At 40.7% G+C, this 22,045-nt stretch overlaps 1 protein-coding gene across 1 annotated transcript in view; it reads right to left on the reverse strand.

The window, feature by feature from the left end:
• The window catches only part of tmem67 (transmembrane protein 67), a 199,916-nt gene that overhangs the window by 25,249 nt on the left and 152,622 nt on the right, over positions 1-22,045 (reverse strand). Inside the window, exons 17-18 of the mRNA XM_063051072.1 lie at positions 13,211-13,310; positions 5,972-6,111 (exon numbers count right to left, since the gene is read on the reverse strand). Coding sequence (XP_062907142.1) covers positions 5,972-6,111; positions 13,211-13,310 — 240 coding nt within the window. The remainder of the gene's footprint in view (positions 1-5,971; positions 6,112-13,210; positions 13,311-22,045) is intronic.

Below are 22,045 nucleotides of genomic sequence, written 5' to 3' on the forward strand. Positions count from 1 at the left end.
CCACTGTTGCTTGTTTTAATGTTAAACGAGGTGATATTATTCGTCCTGCCATAACTGTTGCCTATACATCGTTAATTCAAATTTGGTCTAGAATTGCCATTTTCCCTGTGAGATGGCTTTCCAGAGATCGTACCTGGACCTCTTGTAACCTTTTTGGTCACCAGACTTGAATGCCTCTGATCTGGCTCTCAGCAGATTTCAGATCTCATGGTTCATCCAAGGCTTCTGATTGGGGAAGACTGTGAATGATTTTGTGGGGATACACTCGTCCACAGCTGTTTTAATAAAGTCTGTCACAACCATGGTATATTCATTCAGATCTCCAGATGAATCCTTGAACACGGCCCAGTCCACCGACTTCAAGCAATATCATAGCTGCTCCTCTGTCTCCTACGACCACCTCTTTGTTATTCTAATCGCTGGAGTTTTGCTCTTTAGCTTTAGCCTGTATGCAGATAGGACAGCCAAGTGATCGGATTTACCAAAATGCAGTCTGGGCGTGGAATGGTAGGCACTCCGGCACTCCTTATCTTGGTATAACAGTAGTCCTGTATATTGGGACCTCTGGTGCAGCAGGTTATATGCTGGTGGCAACTGGGCAGGTTTTTCTTCAAACAAGTCTGGTTGAAGTCTCCGACTATGATTTGAAATGTGTTGGGTTGAACTGTTTCTTATTTGGAGACGGCATCATGAGTATCGCAAGCACTTGATTATAGTTGGAGGGCAGTTGTGATAGGGGACTCGATAGTAAGGGGGTCAGATAGGCGATTCTGTGGACGCAGTCCAGAGACCCGGATGGTAGTTTGCCTCTCTGGTGCCAGGGTCCCGGATATCTCTGATCGTGTCCAAGATATCCTGAAGTGGGAGGGTGAGGAGCCAGAGGTCGTGGTACATATAGGTACCAATGACATAGGTAGGAAAAGGGAAGAGGTCCTGAAAGGAGAATATAGGGAGCTAGGAAGGGAGTTGAGAAAAAGGACCGCAAAGGTAGTAATCTCGGGATTACTGCCTGTGCCACGTGACAGTGAGAGTAGGAATGCGATGAGGTGGAGGATAAATGCGTGGCTGAGGGATTGGAGCAGGAGGCAGGGATTCAAGTTTTTGGATCATTGGGACCTCTTTTGGTGCAGGCGTGACCCGCACAAAAAGGACGGGTTACACTTGAATCCTAGGGGGACCAATATCCTGGCAGGGAGATTAGCGAGGGCTACTGAGGTGACTTTAAACTAGAATGGTTGGGGGGTGGGAATCAAATTAAAGAGGCTAGGCGAGAGGAGGTTAGTTCACAACAGGGGGATGGAAAAAGTAGTAAGGAGAAAAGTAAAAGTGGCAGGCCGACAAATCCAGGGCAAGCATCAAAAAGGGCCACTTTTCAACATAATTGTATAAGGGCTAAGAGAGTTGTAAAAGAGCGCCTGAAGGCTTTGTGTGTCAATGCCAGGAGCATTCGTAACAAGGTGGATGAATTGAAAGTGCAGATTGTTATTAATGATTATGATATAGTTGGGATCACAGAGACATGGCTCCAGGGTGACCAAGGATGGGAGCTCAACGTTCAGGGATATTCAATATTCAGGAGGGATAGACATGAAAGAAAAGGAGGTGGGGTGGCGTTGCTGGTTAAAGAAAAGATTAACGCAATAGAAAGGAAGGACATAAACCGAGAAGATGTGGAATCGATATGGGTAGAGCTGCATAACACTAAGGGGCAGAAAATGCTGGTGGGAGTTGTGTACAGGCCACCTAACAGTAGTAGTGAGGTCGGGGATGGTATTAAACAGGAAATTAGAAATGTATGCAATAAAGGAACAGCAGTTATAATGGGTGACTTCAATCTACATGTAGATTGGGTGAACCAAATTGGTAAAGGTGCTGAGGAAGAGGATTTCTTGGAATGTATGTGGGATGGTTTTTGAACCAACATGTCGAGGAACCAACTAGAGAGCAGGCTATTCTAGACTGGGTTTTGAGCAATGAGGAAGGGTTAATTATCAATCTTGTCGTGAGAGGCCCCATGGGTAAGAGTGACCATAATATGGTGGAATTCTTCATTAGGATGGAGAGTGACATAGTTAATTCAGAAACAAAGGTTCTGAACTTAAAGAGGAGTATGAGACGTGAATTAGCTAAGATAGACTGGCAAATGACACTTAAAGGATTGACGGTGGATATGCAATGGCAAGCATTTAAAGATTGCATGGATGAACTACAACAATTGTTCATCCCAGTTTGGCAAAAGAATAAATCAAGGAAGGTAGTGCACCCATGGCTGACAAGAGAAATTAGGGATAGTATCAATTCCAAAGAAGAATTAGCCAGAAAAAGTGGCTCACCTGAGGACTGGGAGAAATTCAGAGTTCAGCAGAGGAGGACATAGGGCTTAATTAGGAAGGGGAAAAAAGATTATGAGAGAAAACTGGCAGGGAACATAAAAACTGACTGTAAAAGCTTTTATAGATATGTAAAAAGGAAAAGACTGGTAAAGACAAATGTAGGTCCCCTACAGACAGAAACAGGTGAATTGATTATGGGGAGCAAGGACATGGCAGACCAATTGAATAATTACTTTGGTTCTGTCTTCACTAAGGAGGACATAAATAATCTTCCAGAAATAGTAGGGGACAGAGGGTCCAGTGAGATGGAGGAACTGAGCAAAATACATGTTAGTAGGGAAGTGGTGTTAGGTAAATTGAAGGGATTAAAGGCAGATAAATCCCCAGGGCCAGATGGTCTGCATCCCAGAGTGCTTAAGGAAGGAGCCCAAGAAATAGTGGATGCATTAGTGACAATTTTTCAAAACTCATTAGATTCTGGACTAGTTCCTGAGGATTGGAGGGTGGCTAATGTAACCCCACTTTTTAAAAAAGGAGGGAGAGAGAAACCGGGGAATTATAGACCGGTTAGCCTAACGTCGGTGGTGGGGAAACTGCTGGAGCAGTTATCAAAGATGTGATAACAGCACATTTGGAAAGCGGAGAAATCATAGGACAAAGTCAGCATGGATTTGTGAAAGGAAAATCATGTCTGACGAATCTCATAGAATTTTTTGAGGATGTAACTAGTAGAGTGGATAGGGGAGAACCAGTGGATGTGGTATATTTGGATTTTCAAAAGGCTTTTGACAAGGTCTCACACAGGAGATTAGTGTGCAAACTTAAAGCACACGGTATTGGGGGTAAGGTATTGATGTGGATAGAGAATTGGTTAGCAGACAGGAAGCAAAGAGTGAGAATAAACGGGACCTTTTCAGAATGGCAGGCAGTGACTAGTGGGGTACCGCAAGGCTCAGTGCTGGGACCCCAGTTGTTTACAACATATATTAATGACTTGGATGAGGGAATTAAATGCAGCATCTCCAAGTTTGCGGATGACATGAAGCTGGGTGGCAGTGTTAGCTGTGAGGAGGATGCTAAGAGGATGCAGGGTGACTTGGATAGGTTGGGTGAGTGGGCAAATTCATGGCAGATGCAATTTAATGTGGATAAATATGAAGTTATCCACTTTGGTGGCAAAAATAGGAAAACAGATTATTATCTGAATGGTGGCCGATTAGGAAAAGGGGAGGTGCAACGAGACCTGGGTGTCATTATACACCAGTCATTGAAAGTGGGCATGCAGGTACAGCAGGCGGTGAAAAAGGCGAATGGTATGCTGGCATTTATAGCAAGAGGATTCGAGTACAGGAGCAGGGAGGTACTACTGCAGTTGTACAAGGCCTTGGTGAGACCACACTTGGAGTATTGTGTGCAGTTTTGGTCCCCTAATCTGAGGAAAGACATCCTTGCCATAGAGGGAGTACAAAGAAGGTTCACCAGATTGATCCCTGGGATGGCAGGACTTTCATATGAAGAAAGACTGGATGAACTAGGCTTCTACTCGTTGAAATTTAGAAGATTGAGGGGGGATCTGATTGAAACGTATAAAATCCTAAAGGGATTGGACAGGCTAGATGCAGGAAGATTGTTCCCGATGTTGGGGAAGTCCAGAACGAGGGGTCACAGTTTGAGGATAAAGGCGAAGCCTTTTAGGATCGAGATGACGAAAAACTTCTTCACACAGAGAGTGGTGAATCTGTGGAATTCTCTGCCACAGGAAACAGTTGAGGCCAGTTCATTGGCTATATTTAAGAGGGAGTTAGATATGGCCCTTGTGGCTAGGGGGATCAGAGGGCTGGTGCAGGGTTCTGAGTTGGATGATCTGCCATGATCATAATAAATGGCGGTGCAGGCTTGAAGGGCCGAATGACCTACTCCTGCACCTATTTTCTATGTTTCTATGGTGGTATGTAAGCTCGGTCAGGATCATGGATGAGAACGCTCTAGGTAAACAGAACAGACAGCATTTGACCATTAGGTTTTAGAGCATCCTTCAGGACTTATGACTGAGGTTAAGCACAGCTCCAATGCCATATTTAAGTTTGCTAATGACACCACTATCATTGGTCAAATCAAAGGTGGTGACAAATCAGTGTATAAGAGGGAGATTAAAAATCTGGCTGAGTGGTACAACAGCAACATCTCACTCAATGTCAGTAAGACCTTCATACTTACTTCAGGAGAGGGAAACCGGAGGTCCATGAGCTGGTCCCAGAGGTGGAGAAGGTCAGCAACTTTAAATTACTTGGTATTATAATTTCAGAGGATCTATCCATGATCCAGTATGTAAGTGCCATTATGAAGAAAGCACAGCAACTCCTCTACTTTCTTGGAAGTCTTCAAAGATTTGACATGCCATCAAAAACTCATCATGACTTGGTATAGAAACACCAATGCCCTTGTATCGAAAAGCCTACAAAAAGTAGTCGATGTGGCCCAGTCCATCAAAAGTAAAGCCCTCTCCCCTATTGAGCACATCTACATGGAGTGCTGTCGCAGAAAAGCAGCATCCATCGTCAAGGACCCCTATCATCCAGGTTATGCTTTCTTCTTACTGTTGCTGTTACAAAGAAGGTACAGGAGCCTCAGGGCCCACCACCATGTTCAGGAACAGTTATTACCCCACAACCATCAGGCCCTTGAACCAGAAGGGATAACTTTACTCAATTTCATTCGCCCCATCACTAAACTGTTCCAACAACCTATGGACTCACTTTCAATGACTCATTTTCTAAATATTTTTCACACAGAGAGTGCTGGGTGCATGGAATTCACAGCCAGCGGTGGTGGTGGAAGCGGATACAATAGGGTCTTTTAAGAGACTTTTAGATAGGTACATGGAGTTAGAAAAATAGAGGGCTATGAAGTAGGGGAATTCTAGGCAGTTTCTAGAGTAGGTTACATGGTTGGCACAGCAATGTGGGCCAAACTGCCTGTAATGTGCTGTAGATTTCTATGTTTCTATTGCTTATTTATTCTTATAATTTTGTTTTTTTCTTGTTTTGTATTTGTACAGTTTGTTGCCTTTTGCACATTCGTTGTTCTCTGTCCTGTTGGGTGTGGTCTTTCATTGATTCTACTGTGTTTCTTGTATTTACTGTAAATGCCCGCAATAAAATGAATCTCAGAGTTGTATATGGTGACATACATGTAGTTTGATAATACATTTACTTTAAACAATACTTGTGCTGAATGAAAATGTGCGCTAAAATCTAATGAATCACAGAGTTGCTGATAATAGGTAATGACACTCTGTATTTTTGTCTTGGATACAAGGTAAATTTCAGTATTGGGAAGTACTGTAAAGTTTCATTCTGCAGGCTCTAAAAACTACTCATCATTCCCTCACACATGCATACATTTACCATACTATATACCTCCATTCTGTAAACACATACAATATTTTAAACATTTATCACGTTATGGAGAAAGCAGGTAATCTGATATCTGTGTACATTCCCTCATCTAATCACAACTTCCTTTCCAGAAATTGATTTTATGACATCTGAAGTGTGTTACTTGATTACATTTATCTATTCCTTTAAGAATCTTGAAATTCATACTTTATTTACTTCTGTAACAGATGTTAAACTTACTTCCAAAAGAAAAACAACAGCAAGAACTTGAAAAACAGGATTAATTTTCCTGATAGTCTGAATATTATTCCATTCATTTGCAACAAAATATGTTCTCCAGATGCTCACAGGAGCTGGTGCAGTCATTATATCACCTCCACCTACAAACAAAGAGCAAACAGGTAATAATATGTAAAATGGAAAAATGTGTTCAGTATGTAAAAATAGAAATTCAAACCAAGATAAAGAATATGCTAGAAATGCATAATACCATCATTGGGATCTATGAAAAGAAAATGTAGGTTGAAATTTCAGATGGAACTTAGTTTCATAAAGACCAAGCTTAGGTATAGTATCTTATTATTCTCCTGTGCCCTCAGAGGCTCTCTGAACATCCATCATTATCACTGCTGGCTTTGTCTTCTACTGTATTTTCTTTACAGTGGGCAGTAATGGAAAAGAAGAAGCCTCTTGGTGACTGGGAAAGAAGATGGGAAGTCACAGTTTTGCACAGATTCTTTGCCAGAACTTACCTAGGGAGGGGAAAGAAATGTCAGTCTTTTACCCTTCTTTTAAAGTCCTTTATAAGATATAGCCATCATTTACAAAAGCGAACTGTGTTGCCCGTTTCTGGTTCAATCGAGAGGTTTGTGCTGTCATCTTTTTTTAATTGGTGGAGGCCCTCTGATGAAGTACTTAACTTTCATGGTTATTGTGTAAGGAATTCCTGGATTCAGGCAGAATGGTGATGAAGGAACTGTGATCATTTCCAACTCAGGATGGTGTGTGACTGGGAGGGAAACCTGTAGGTAGTTGTTCTCCATTTTTAATTGTCTTGGTGACAGAGGTCACTTAGAGCATAATGGGAGCAGGAGTGGATCACTTGGACCCTCAAGTTTACCGCATAATTCAATATGATTCTAGATGATCTGCTTGAACATCATCTTCTCTTCTGTACTCATTTCTCATATCACTCAATTCCTTGATCTTTCGAATATTTATCCCCTTTATTGTTTGTAATTTATATAAACAATTTGGAAGTGAATGTACAGGGCATGGTTGATAAGTTTGCCATTGATACTAAGTAGGTGGTATTATACATACTGTGGAAGGTCCTGCAAAATTCTTGATTGTCATATGGGCTAAGGAATGACAAATGGCTTTTAATCTAGATATATATGAGGTGTTGCATTTTGGGAAATCAAACCAAGGTAGGATATTTATAGCGAATGGTAGAGCCCTGGGTAGTGTTATGGAATAGAGGGACTTGAAGATTGCCAAAGATGACACCTTAGGTAGATAGGGTGGTGAAAAAGACATTTAGTAGCTGGCCTTCATCATTCCGTGGTATTGAATATAGGAGCTGGGAAGTTATGATGCAGTTATATAAGATGTTGACCACGCCTCACTTGGTGCACTGTGTACAGTTTTGGTCAGTCTGTTCTAGGAAAGATGTTAATAAACTACAGAGAGTGCAAAAAGGTTTACCAGGGTATCGCCTGGACTTGGTAACCTGAGTTACAAGGAGAGATTGGCATTGACAAGATTTCATTCGCTGAAACAAAGGAGATGATCTGATGGAGGTATATAAGATCATGAGGGGGCATAAACTAGATGAAAGCGCATAGTCTTTATTCTAGGGAGAGGCTGCTAACAACAAAAGGCAAAGGTTTAAGATTAGAAGTGAGAGATTAGAAAGGGATATCTGGGCAGCCTCTTTATTCAGGAATGGTGCATATTTGGAATGAGCAGCCAGAAGCAGTAGCTGAGAGAGGTAAATTTTCAACATTTAAAAGCCATCCAGATAAGTACAGGGTTAGGAGAGGTTTAGAAGCTTATGAGCTAAATGCAGGCAGATGGGACTAGCTCAATGGTCAATACAGTCAGCATGGAAAAGTTGGGCCAAAGAGTTTGTTTCCATGACTCAATGACACTGGATGACTAACTATTTCTTCCTTGAAGATAGAATCTACTGTTTTGCCAATCATAAAAGATAAGCTAAAGAGGCCTGTGGTTTTCCTCATTTTGTTTTTCTCCCTTGAGCAACAGAGGCATATATGTGATTTTCCAATCCAATGGTACCTTCCTAGAACTCTGAGGCTTGGAAAACCACAAGCAATGGCTCCTCCCACTTCAGAGCTACTCAGGTGCAGGCCATCTGAACTAGCAACTTGTCTGCCTCTTGTCCCATTAATCTTACTAATATCTTATTTTTCATTACAGTAATTGTACTTTTTTCTATAGTATTTAAAACTCGGCCACTTGAAATCCTCAGGATGCATGCCGTGTCCTTCATCATGAAAACTTATACAAAATATTGACTTAAGTCATTTCCTTGTTTCCTGTTATTAATTTCCCAATCACAGTCTCTAGGGGTCCCAAATTTATGTTAGCTATCTTCTCCATTTTTATATAATCATAAATGCCCTTGCTGTTTGTTTTGATATAACTTAAACATTTTCTCTCAAAGTCAGTTTTCTCCCTCCTTATTAACATGTTCATCTTTTAATGCTGTTTCTTGTAAAATTCCCAGTCCACTGGTCTACCAATTGCCCCTGCCATCTTATATGTTGTAGTCTCTGATTTAGTATTATCCCTTACCACCTTTGTTAACCATGGATGATTTGTCATTCTCCTGGATCCCTCTTTATAAAGGGATTAATTTCTGCTGAGTACGGAGGAATGATGCAGGGCATTTTACAGATGATACACATAACACCTGCAGTGCATTGGTGGTGAGGGAGTGAATATTTAGCATGATGGATGGGCTGCCAGTCAACAGGCTTTGTCCAGGATAGTTCTGAACTCTTGCAGCAGTATTCACTCAGAGGAGAGTTTTCCATAATATTACTGTCTTATACTTTGTTGATGGAAGAAAGCTCACACATTGTTTCTGACCTGTTCTTATAGTATATTATTTACAGTATGTGGCTGATCCATCAAATTTCTTGTCTATAGTTAACCTGCAGGATGTCAATGGTGGAGTATGGTGATGGGAATATACTGATACTGAAAATCAAAGGCAGAGGGCAAGACTCCAAACAATTGGGTGGTTAGACAAAATGTCTTAAGAAAATTTGTCCTTAATGTTTCTGTGCTTTGAAGTTTCTGTTATCCAAGTTTGTTGCTCCCCTTCAGTACTCCTGTTGTCCTGTGTTTCTGTGCTCATTCAATATACAACAGTTCAGCACAGTACAGGCTCTTTGATACACGATGTCGTGCCAACTTTTTAACCTATTCCAAGTTCAATCTAACACTTCCCTTTTTTCTTCAAAGAAAATAGATTAAATCTTTAAAAGCTCTCAAAGTAATTTGTCTAATTTGAGTAAATTTACTGTGCCTTTCCTGCAGCCTCAAAATCATTCACCAAGTGAACCAAACAATGTCAATCTGCTGTTGGCTGATTTTTATTTGAAATTAGATCATCATAACACTGCAGCCTAATAGCTTAATTGCTTTGTTCTTCACTGCATGACTCTTCATATGGAACTTAACTCAATTCTATACTGTAACACTTCTGCATCTCTAAGAGTGTGATTAGATTTGTCCTTGGCTCTATCTACTTGCATTTCTCTCAATGCCATTCGCCAAATATTGTCAATGAGAACCCTGACACCAGACTTAATTGGAGGGGATTTCCTTCTAAATTGGTTATTTGCACATTGTATTCTGCCTTTGCATTAAGATCTGTCTGTGGTAGTCTATTTTCAACTACTGCACTGCTGCTAACACAGGTCACCACGTTCAGTGAATAACTAAGTTTGTGAAAGGCTGCTAGAGAACTTCATTGACATGTGATCTCAAAGTCAGCACATCACGGAAGCTAGCCTCTCCTTTACGGACCCAGTCTGTATGTTTTGCTGCCTCAGTAAAGCAGCCGGTAGAATCAAAGACTACACCCATGCCCAGACATACTCTCTTCTCTCCCCTGCCATAGAGCAGAAGATGCAAAAGCCCAAAAGCGTATACCACCAGGCTTAAAGACAGCTTCCACTCCATGGTTATATTACTATTGAATGATTCCCTAATAAGATAAGATGGAATTTTCACTTCACAGTCTATCTCATTACAATCCTGCACCTTATTGTCTACCTGCACTGCACTTTCTCTGTAGCTGTTACACTTTATTCTATTGTTTTACCTTAAAGTACCTCAGTGCACTGTGTAATTAATTGATATGTATGAATAGTATTTAAGGGAAGCTATTTGCTGTACCTTTGTACATGTGACAATAATAAACCAATTCCAATTCAATGATGATAAAGAATTATTTTAATTACACCTGATGGGCATGGATTGAAGATTGATTATAGTCTAGAAGACAGAATCAGAATATAAGGTCCTCTGAGGTTGGAAGGAGTGCCCCATGAATTAATTCTTGACTCTAAATCCTTTATGATTTTCATTAATGACATAAAGGATGGGGTAAAGTGTAATCTATCCAAGTTTTGTTGAAGACATAAAAATAAGTGGGAGGGTATGCCCAATGAGATATTATGGTTCTGCAAATAGATATAGATTTTTTAAATCCATTTAAACATTTTCTCACCATTTCAATTACATTACTTCTTGCAGATGAATCTGTGTTTTAACCTACACATAAAAACCTCCAAACTGCGAAAAGACAATGGTTTGGAAAGTCTAAAAATGAGAGAGCAAGTTATTTCTTGTTTACCCTTCTGAGGTAATTGAAAACTCTATTTAACTTTGATTCTTTAAAAATTTAATTAACTTGCACAAAGTTTTGCATATCTATCAACCTTGTACTCACAATGTTGCATTGGCTCTTAATTTAGTAATGCATCATTTGCTTAATTTTCATCCTTGTTTCAAACCTTTCTATTGTCTTCTCCTTCCCTAATACTACAATCTCCTCCAGCCCCACAACCATCCAAGGTATCTGCAATATCAATTGTTCTTTTCATCATCTCAGAATTAAATAACTCCACCAGTAATAGCCATGCCTTTACCTGCCAAGAACTCAGCACAGAATTTTTTCCTTCCCATCTCTCCTTCTTTAAGAAAGTTGAACCATTTCTCCTTTTTTATATTATATGTGGCTCAGAGTCAAATTTTGGTTCATTACACTCCTATCAAGAACTTTGGGATAGTTTTTCCATGCTAAAAGCAGTATATCAATATAAATTGAAGTTGAAATATTGATTGTTACTGTTGTTCTGAGGCCACACTAACCATGAGTATACTACAGAAGTTAAGATTTAGTTGTAGAAATCTAACGATAACCAATGACATCTGATGAAACATAAGCAGTTTAGGAGGACAAACCTGCTAATAACCAAAGTGGAGGGATGAGCCCTCCAAATAATACTGGCAGAGATTTCTAATTGAATATGAATCTATAAGTTATTAAATGAATTATTGTCACAATGAGCAAAGCACTGAGATAGCCCAATTTTATGATTGTGTCCTACAGCCATCATTGGATCTGAATTTGAATTTCCTAAATTGTTCTGTCACGTTCACTGAATGTAGGATCCTGAGCCAATATGATGCAGGATGAATGCCCACTTAACTGGGTATATAAACATATGATTTATGTTTTCAAGGCCATACCAATGGATTTCTCAGCTGCACATTTTTCCAAGTCAAGTGTCCTGGGTATTCTATGGTGCAGTGCAAGTTCCTAGTGTGTTATGTAGTAAAAATCTTAATGCTGTGTTTCATTAATTATAATCAGATCCTCTGCGTATATGGTAGCAGTCATTAATATATGGTGATGCTCTTTTGTATCTGATATTCACCGTGATGTTATTGCAAGAAGATATACTATACAGAAGAGCCCATGAATAGACAGCACCAAAGTAGGCCTTAGAAAACTGAGGCCAGATTTGACATTATTTAAGAAAATCCTGCCATTAACAAGGAGTCTCTGTCATCTAGTTCTTTCAGGTGAGTTTCTGCTTCTTTCTCAATTGCTGACACACCCAACTACTGGCACACTGAAATCCATGAGCAACTTCCAGGTCATATCCCAGTTGTTCTTCCTGATTATGTATAAGGCATTGGTAAGGCCAAATTTGAAGTATTGTGTACAGTTCTGGTCACCGAATTATAGGAAAGATGTCAATAAAATTGAGAGAGTACAGAGGAGGTTTACTACAATGTTGCCTGGGTTTCATCTCCTAAGTTACAGAGAAACAAGTTAGGTCTTTATTCTTTGGAGCGTAGAAAGTTGAGGGGGGACTTGATAGAGATGTTTAAAATTATGAGGGGGATTGATAGAGTTGACGTGGATAGGCTTTTTCCATTGAGAATGGGGGAGATTGAAACAAGAGGACGTGAGTTGAGAGTTAAAGGGCAAAAGTTTAGGGGTAATATGAGGGGGAACTTCTTTACTCAGAGAGTGGTAGCTGTGTGGAATGAGCTTCCAGCAGAAGTGGTTGAGGCAGGTTCGATGTTGTCGTTTAAAGTTAAATTGGATAGATATATGGACAGGAAAGGAATGAAGGGTTATGGGCTGAGTGCAGGTAGGTGGGACTAGGTGAGAGTATGAGTTCAGTACGGACCAGAAGGGCTGAGATGGCCTGTTTCCGTGCTGTAATTGTTATATGGTTATATATATTATCCTCTCAAGTGCTCCCAATCTTTCTATATCATCACCCCTGTGCCAAATCATTTCCCTCACAAAACATAAGATTATCTGCACCATGCAATGCGGACTCTACCCCTACTTCCCATCTTCTTGTCACAGTTTCTACCTTCTAATCTTCTCCACAAACACCACACATATAAGCCCACTTCCTCTGCAAACTCTGTTCCCTGCATTTCCAGAAAATCAGATATAATGGCATTGTGAGAGTTTCTTCACACAAGGCTTATGCTGTGCATGATTGCCTTGGAAGTTGAAAATGATCTGTTTGAGGTGTGGTCTAAAACATCTTTACCAGCCCATCGTAATTTTTAGGGCAATATCCCCAACAACTCCGTATCTATTGAGCTAATGGTAAAACTCAAAGTAACCCAGGATCACATACTGTAAACTGATGGAAACAAGATTTCTGCCAAGGCAGGTGAAGTTTTCCAGTTCTAACATGCTGCGAGAGATATGACCAAAGGTTCTTTTAAAAATACGCATGGTTATTAATCAGCTCACTCACAAATATTTTCTGTATTTTTATAGAGCTTCCAAAAACTAATACTAACACACCAAAAATATTTTAAATATTTTTGTCAAGATTTAACATGAATTTAATAAGACAAATAACAGGCAAATATGATGGAAAAAATTGCAAAATATACCTGCAATAGATTTGATGATCTTGCCTTTGGGTCTCTCCCAGTCAATAAAAAAGATATCCACAGTTAACTGGTTTCCTAGTTTGTGTAATAGCTGAAGAAACTAAGAGAAAGGGTATTCACAGTGATGAGAAGCAAAGTACGTGGCAGAAGTTATCAGGAATTGATTAGAGAAAACACAGTATTATGATTAATTACTAAAATAGAGGAAGTAAATAACCTAAGTACAATTCAATCACAAACCGGAGAAAATCTGCAGATCCTGGAAATCCAAGCAACACATACAAAATGCTGGAGGAAATCAACAGGCCTGGCAGCATCTAGGAAAAGAGTACAGAGTACGGAGAAGTATACATCTTCCCCTCACCTCCATCTTCTGCTTTCCACAGGGATTGCTCCCTACATAACTTCCTTGTCCATTCGTTCCTCCCCATTGATCTCCCTCCTGGCACTTATCCTTGCAAGTGGAACAAGTGCTACATCTGCCCCTACACCTCCTCCCTCACTACTGTTCAGGGCCTTAAACAGTCCTTCCAAGTGAGGCAACACTTCACTTGTGAGTCTGTTGGGTCTATGTATTATGTTTGGTGCTCCCGGTGTGGCTTCCTGTATATCGGTGAGACCCGACGTAGATTGGGAGACCGCTCCGCCAAGCACCTACCTCCATCCGCCAGAACAAGCGGGATCTCCCAGTGTCCATCCATTTTCATTCCCCTTCCCATTCTGATATGTCCATCCATGGCCTCCTCCACTGTTGTGATGAGGCCACACTTAGGTTGGAAGAATGGCACCTTATATTCTGTTTGGATAGCCTCCAACCTGATGGCATGAACATTGATTTCTCAAACTTTTGGAAATGCCCACCACCACCCCCCATTCACCATTTCCCATCCCCTTTTCTCTCTCTCATCTTATCTCCTGGCCTGCCCATTGACCCCCCCCCCACCTCTGGTGCTCCTCCCCCCTTTTCTTTCTTCCATGACCTTCTGTCTCTTTCACCAATCAACTTCCCAGCTCTTTACTTCATCCTTCCCTCTCCAGGTTTCACCAATCACCTTGTGTTTCTCTCTCCCCTCCCCTCACCTTTTAAACCTACTCCTCAGCTTTTTTTCTCCAGTCCCGCCAAAGGGTTTCAGCCTGAAACATCAACTGTACTCTTTTCCTAGATGCTGCCTGGCCTGCTGAGTTTCTCCACCATTTTGTATGTGTTACCTGAGTACTATTAATAGGATATGGAATTGTGAAAAGTATTGGCCTGGATTTTGCCATCAATGGTGAAACTAAGGAACTCTTCGTTAACCTGTTCAGAAGAGGAAATGATCATTGAGGCATGGGCTTCTCCTTTCTCAATGCTGCTAGGCACCAATTAAATTAAATCTCTGGCAGCCAATCTTTGGAATGTGGGAGAAAGCAGAGCATCTGGTAAAATGCTCATGATCATAGGAATCATGTGTAACAGAAGACAAAGAGTGGTTGTAGATGTGTCATATTCTGCATGGAGGTCGGTGTGCCTCAGGGATCTGTTCTGGGGCCCCTTCTCTTCGTGATTTTTATAAGTGACCTGGATGAGGAATTGGAGGGATGGATTAGTAAATTTGCTGATGACACAAAAGTTGGGGGTGTTGTGGATAGTGTGGAGGGCTGTCAGAGGTTACAGCAGGACATTGACAGGATGCAAAACTGGGCTGAGAAGTGGCAGATGGAGTTCAACCCAGGTAAGTGTGAGGTGGTTCATTTTGATAGGTCAAATATGATGGCAGAATATAGTATTAATGGTAAGACTCTTGGCAGTGTGGAGGATCAGAGGGATCTTGGGGTCCGAGTCCATAGGACACTCAAAGCTGCTGCGCAGTTTGACTCTGTGGTTAAGAAGGCATAAGGTGCATTGTCCCTCATCAACCATGGGATTGAATTTAAGAGCCGAAAGGTAATGTTACAGCTATGTAGGACCCTGGTCAGACCCCACATGGAATACTGTGCTCAGATCTGGTCACCTCACTACAGGATGTGGAAACTATAGAAAGGGTGCAGAGGAGATTTACAAGGATGTTGCCTGGATTGGGGAGCATGCCTTATGAGAATAGGTTGAGTGAACTTGGCCTTTTCTCCTTGCAGTGACGTAGGATGAGAGGTGACCTGATAGAGGTGTATAAGATGATGAGAGGCATTGATTGAGTGGATAGTCAGAGGCTTTTTCCCAGGGCTGAAATGGCTAGCATGAGAGGGCAGTTTTAAGGTGCTTGGAAGTAGGTACAGAGGAGATGTCAGGGGTAAATTTTTTACGCAGAGAGTGGTGAGTGCGTGGAATGGACTGCCGGTGATGGTGGTGGAGGTGGATACAATAGGGTCTTTTAAGAGACTCCTGGATAGATACATGGAGCTTAGAAAAATAGAGGGTTATGGGTAACCCTAGGTAATTTCCAAAGTAAGTACATGTAAGGTTTCTATGTTTCTATGTTTCCACATGGTCAGCAGTAAAGATCATGGTTAAACACAGGTCATTGGAGCTACACACATCAAAGTTGCTGGTGAACGCAGCAGGCCAGGCAGCATCTCTAGGAAGAGGTACAGTCGACGTTTTGGGCTTTTACTAGCTCTTCCTTCAGTTAGTCCTGACAAAGGGTCCCGGCCTGAAATGTCGACTGTACCTCCTCCTAGAGATGCTGCCTGGCCTGCTGCCTTCACCAGCAACTTTGATGTCTGTTGCTTGAATTTCCAGCATCTGCAGAATTCCTCGTGTTTACAGGTTATCGGAGCTTATTTGAAGAGCTTTTACTTCTTGAAATATTTAACATTGGGTTTTATTGTACATACAAATAAAATAAGTGATTTAGAAATGAAACATTTAACCTTATGACTTGGAGTGCTACTAAACATTTCTACACATCTCATGCCAAAATGATGTTTTCAGTGTACTTCTCTGTAAGGATAATCTCAGATATCAAACTGATATTCAATCATTATGCAGAAGATTACTGAACAGTGGCTAATGGAGCAATTCCTTAAAAATTAAACAAATTTGTGATTTATTCTTTAAATTACATGACTACTGAAATTATGAGAACATTTCTAATTTACATGACCACTCATCATAATCCAATCCATCTACCTTCACATTTATTTGTTTTTGTATTTTTCTGAATTCTTTCGAAAGAGTTGAAGACCTTTATTTAAATACTGAAGCAACTAGAATTGTGTACAAAATATTCTGAGTAGGTTCATGCAAATGATATATATTGGTGAATTATTATTCTGACTCAATAGCAAGTTTTGTAAATACCCTCAGTGGCCACTTTATTACATACTCTAATGTGTTATGCAGATATCTAATCAGCCAATCATGCGGCAGAAACTTAATGCGTAAAAGCATGCAGACATCATCAAAAGGTTCGGTTGTTGTTCAGAAAAAAAGCGATCTAAGTGGTTTTGATCCTGGAATAATTATTGGTGCCAGATGTGGTGGTTTGAGTTTCTCAGAATGTCAGTCAGGATCAGGCCAGCGTACAATGCTTCCTCGCTTGACATCTTCCAGATTGCCTACAAAAATGTCTATTTTACTTCTTTTACACCTGTTTTTCATTTTAATTGTGTTTCTGGGACTGGTAGAGCCTGTGATTTACAGTTAGGAGATCAAACAGTTGATCCAGCATTTTGCTGTCTCAGAGAAGATTCTGGGAAGCGAGTCCATACTCAGACAGCGTCGATGTGAACAAACTTCGAGATGGTGCTGATTAAAGTGTACATTAATCGCCAATTAAAACATCGAGGAATACTGAAACATTAAGACGAATGCAGAAGGTGAGCAAGAGTTTAATGCTAACTGCCTTCCTTTTGATCGCTGCCAGGGAGACTGTGAGCAGCCTATTGCTGTGTGGCTCAATATGGCAAGTGGGTAGGCCTCTCTGCATTTGTGTAGTGTCCTTCTCTTTTGATAATGAAGGAAGATGATATCGTGGTTCTGCGTTTATGGATTGGACTATTGTGTTTATAGACTGCGGATCTTTATCAGACTTATGGCTGTTTTTATTGTGTTTTTTCGCCTGTACCTTTCCATTTTGTTGTGCAAGGTGAGGGGTTTTAGGGTTGATGTTCTCACTTCATTCTGTTCATTTTTTTGTGTTGGGGGTCGATGATCTTGGTCTGTTTTGTGCGGGGGAGGGTGGGTTTGATTCTCTGTGAACAACTGTCATCTTTCTTCTTCAGGAGAAGAAGAATCTCAGAGATATATATGGATACATAAAATAATAAATGAACCTTTAAACCTTTGATCTACTGGGATTTTCACGCTCGAGTCACTAGCATTTACAGAGAATGGTGCAATAATCAAACAAACATCAAGTGCGTGGTAGTTCTGTGCACAAATAGGTCTTGTTAATGAGAGAGGTCAGAGGAGAATGGCTACACTGGTTCAGGCTGACAGGAAGGCAACAGGTGGTTATTTGAGTTACTGTTACAACATATGTGCAGAAGGGCAACTCTGAATGCACAACACATTGAACCTCGAAGAACCCAGCAGAAGACCATGACCATACACTCAGTGGCCACTTAATTAGTTCCAGGAGGTACGTAACTGAGTGTATACATCTATACCTAATGCCAGTCACAATAAAAACCAAACAAATATGAAACTGATTTCCTATGTACAATCCTTAAGTACTTGTCTTCCATCTAAGTTTGCTTCTCTTGCTCGTAGTTCTCACCCAGTTGTTCCAGTACTTTTGGTTAAAGCCAGCTGCTGACCTGCAGTGGAAGGAGGCTTCGCATGGTTTAAAACATGTCCATCCAAGAATTTCTAGCTTTTTTTGCACTCTTTTTACATAAACAGCAGCAATCTGGACTGATTGGCTGACATCTAGTGACTAAGTACTGGTGGAGGTGAGGGCAAGAATGGCAGAACAGGAAACTTATGCTCCATGGAGCCACTGTTTCTTTCCCAGTGCAGTGTCTTAACAATCCTTGCAATCTGTTTGAATACAGGTTATCATTGTGGATATCCATCTGTCTTCAGACTCTGAGTGATTATCAGATGATATATCTGTGTTCTACCAGACCTGCCAATCATTGTGGATATCCATCTGTCTTTTTTTATACCTACTTCTTCCAACTCCTCTCCAGGAGCACGTATATGATACCTGCTCTTCAAGGATTTTATATCGTCTAAATTTACCTGCCCTGACTGTATGTCCATCCTGCCCCACAATATTTGTTCACTGCAATACTTATTTGGAGGAAATCCCCACACACCTTGGATTGGAAGTTTGATAACAACTATGACAATTCAGAGACAAAGAAGGTGGCAATATGTTAGTGGTGAGATAGAGGTGGACACTGATAATGACACTGTATTTTCAGATGATGATGCGGAGCTGCAGCATGTAGATAAATATTAGGAAGGGGCAAATGAGGGACACTGTGGGCAACATTGCATGATTCAGGAAGAGAAGCAGTTGCCGGTGATTCTTCAGCAAAAGCTGAACATATCGGAATGAAATTAGGTTAGGGCAATCTCACAGAGTTGGAGGATGGAGAAAGATGCTAGAAAGAGATGACGTGCTCATATCAAGAATGGCTGAGAAGTTAAGCAAGGGAAAGCTAATCATGGCCAGAGATACAGAGGATGCTATATGAGATTTTATTAAGTATAGCATTCAATGACAGAACTGTATTCCACCACAGTCTGCAAACTTATGGTCCAGCTTCTCCATCACTTTAGCATTATTAGATAATCAACAGCCAGTCCTGGCTCAATAAGGAGTTGAGAAGATTAATAGGTAACAACTCAGTGAATGAAGTTACTGTATTTCTGAGAACAGTATAAGCATTACTCTATAGAAGCAAGTAATCTCATAACCAAAGCTCTGTAGCTCACCAGTTTTGCTGTATTCATTCATGAATGAGAGTGAACAACTAAACAACTAACAGGAAGGGAAGGCTCTATAGACAATCCAATCTTCAATGTTTATAGATGGTATGGGAAAAAAAAACTCATGACTGAATCCTCTTTATCCAGAAATCATGAGAAGATGATCCACACTTGTTTTCTTTTGAGGTTGTCAGAGACCAACCTTCACTCATTTTAAGTCTTTTGATATCAGGAAACGGCTGAATGCAATTGATAAAGACAATGAACCATTGCGCATTTCAAGCTCTGCTGCTAAGCAAGTACTCAGTACTAGTTGTATCATTAACCAAGTGCAACAACTCACCAAAGTGGAAAATTGTTTTTTGCTGATATGAAGGAAATCAAATTTCATCTAGATTCCATACAAGAGAAAATCTGCAGATGCTGGAAGTCCAAGTAACACACACAAAATGCTAGAGAAACTCAGCAGGCCAGGCAGCATCTATGGAAAAGAGTACAGTCAACATTTTGGGCTGAGACCCTTCAGCAGGACTGGAGAAAAAAGGATGAGGAGTCAGAGTATAGGAGTCATTTAGATTTTTGCTCAAGGAATCGACTCACACTCAAGTACAAAGTGACGGAAAATCAAGCCATAAGGTCAAAAGCCAAATATGAGTTTATTGTCCTATGCACAAGATGATATGTGCACAGGTGCAATGAAAAACTTGCAGCAACATCACAGGAAAGCACACCAGTGCCCCTACTTCCTCAGGAGTCTGCGGAGATTTGGCATGTCATCAAAAACCTTAACAAACATCTAGAGATATGTGGTGGAAAGTGTACTGACTGGCTACATTATGGCCTGGATTGGGAACACCAATGCACCTGAGCATAAAATCCTACAAAATATACTGGATTCAGCCCAGTACATCACGGGTAAAACCTTCGCAACTATTGATCACATCTACATGAAACACTGCTGTAGAAAAACAGCATGCATTATCAAAGATCTCACCCCCATGCTCTTTTCTCAATGCTGCCATAATGATCTTGAACAAAGGGGGATAACTACACTTATTTAAGGACACTTTTATCTTGTTATTTCATGCTCGTTATTTATTACTATTTATTTATATCTGCATTTGCAGTTGGTTATCCATTGATCCTGTTTACAGTTACTGTTCTATAGATTTGCTAAGTATGCCTGCAGAAAAGAACCTCAGGGTTGTACATGGTGTACTCTGATAGTAAATTTTACTTTGAATTTTGAACATAGCATCACACACACAACATTCACAAAGAAAACATAAATAAAGATAAGATGTATGCAATTTTGATGAGAAAGAACACAATTAGGGAAAAGAAAAACAAAGTCCATTGTAGAACAAAGTGTTTAATGTAGTCATAGATTTGCTATTCTGAGGTAGCAATTAGGGTTGTGTAGTTTGGTTCAAGAACCAAATGGTTGAAAGGAGGCAACTATTCTTGATTCTGGTGTTGTGGGTATTTCAGCTTTTGTACCTCTTGCTTGATGGTAGCTGTGAGAATTTGGCATGGTCAGGATAATGGAGAACTTAGACAATAGATGTTGCCTTCTTGAAGCAACGCATCACATAGATACTACCAATGGTGGGGAGAGATATGCCCATGGTGCATTAAACTGAATACATTGCTCTCTACAGCTTCATGTTCCTATGCATTCATATTACTGTTCCAGACCAAGATGCAACCAGTCAGGGTAATTTCAACAGTATATATGTAGAAGTTTGATAGAGCATTTGGTGGCATACCAAATGTCCTTAATTTTCTAAGAAATTAAAGACGCTGACATATAACCATATAACAATCACAGCACAGAAACAGGCCATCTCAGCCTGCCTAGTCCGTGCCAAACGCTCACTCTCACCTAGTCCCACTGACCTGCACTCAGCCCATAACCCTCCATTCCTTTCCTGTCCATATAGCTGTCCAATTTAACTTTAAATGCCTTCTTTGTGAGTGACCTGAGTTCCTCCAGCACTTTGTGTGTGTTGCTATGCCTTCCTTGTGACTGCATCTATGTCCTGGGCCCAGGGCAAGTCATCAGAAATGTTAACATCTAGGAATTTAAAGCTACTGACCCTCTCCACTGTTGATCCACAATGTAGACTGGTGTATGTTCACCTTTCTTAAGTCATCAAATTGATTCCTTAGCATTACTGACATAGAGTTCTTTCGGCCTAACTCAACCAAGCGTCCCATCATGATTCTGCACACTGACTTATCGCCGCCTGTGATTTTTCCAACAACACTGGTGTCATCAGCGAATTTGTATGGAACATTGAAGCTGTACTTAGCCACACAGTTGTGTACATAGGGAACAGAGCAGGGTCTATGCACCTGTGTTGATAGAACATGAGGAGGAGATGTTGTTACTGATCATTACTGATTGAAGTCTGCTGATGAGGAGGTCAAGCATCCAAATGCAGAAGGTAAAGAGGGCCATGTCTTGAGCTTGATGATAAGTTTACATGGAATGACTGACATGCAGTCATACAGTCCAACTCCCAACTCATCCATGCCAGCTGTGTTGCCCATCAAGTTAGTCCCATCTACCTGCATTTGGCCCATAGACCTCTAATCTTCACCTTTCCATGTAGTTAGTTAGATAAATGCTGCTAATATGTCAGATCAACCACAGGTTCTGGCAGCTCATTCCAAATATGCACCACCCATTGCATGAAGAGACTGCCCCTGATCTTCCATTTAAGTCTCTTGTCTCTGATCTTAAATGTATTACCTATTATTTTTAAACAGAAGAGATTCTGCAGATGCTGGAAATCCAGAGCAACACACTCAAGATGCTGGAGGAACTTAGCAGGTCAGGTAGTATCTATGGAAATTAATAAGCAGTCAATGTTTTGAGCCAAGACCATTCATCAGGACTGGAAAGGAAGGGAAAAGATGCCAGAAGAAGAAAGTTTGGGGGGGGGGGAGGGGAAGGAGCACAAGCTAGA

This window comes from Mobula hypostoma, chromosome 1 (assembly GCF_963921235.1).
Source record: "Mobula hypostoma chromosome 1, sMobHyp1.1, whole genome shotgun sequence".
NCBI classification, from domain to species: Eukaryota; Metazoa; Chordata; class Chondrichthyes; order Myliobatiformes; family Myliobatidae; genus Mobula; species Mobula hypostoma.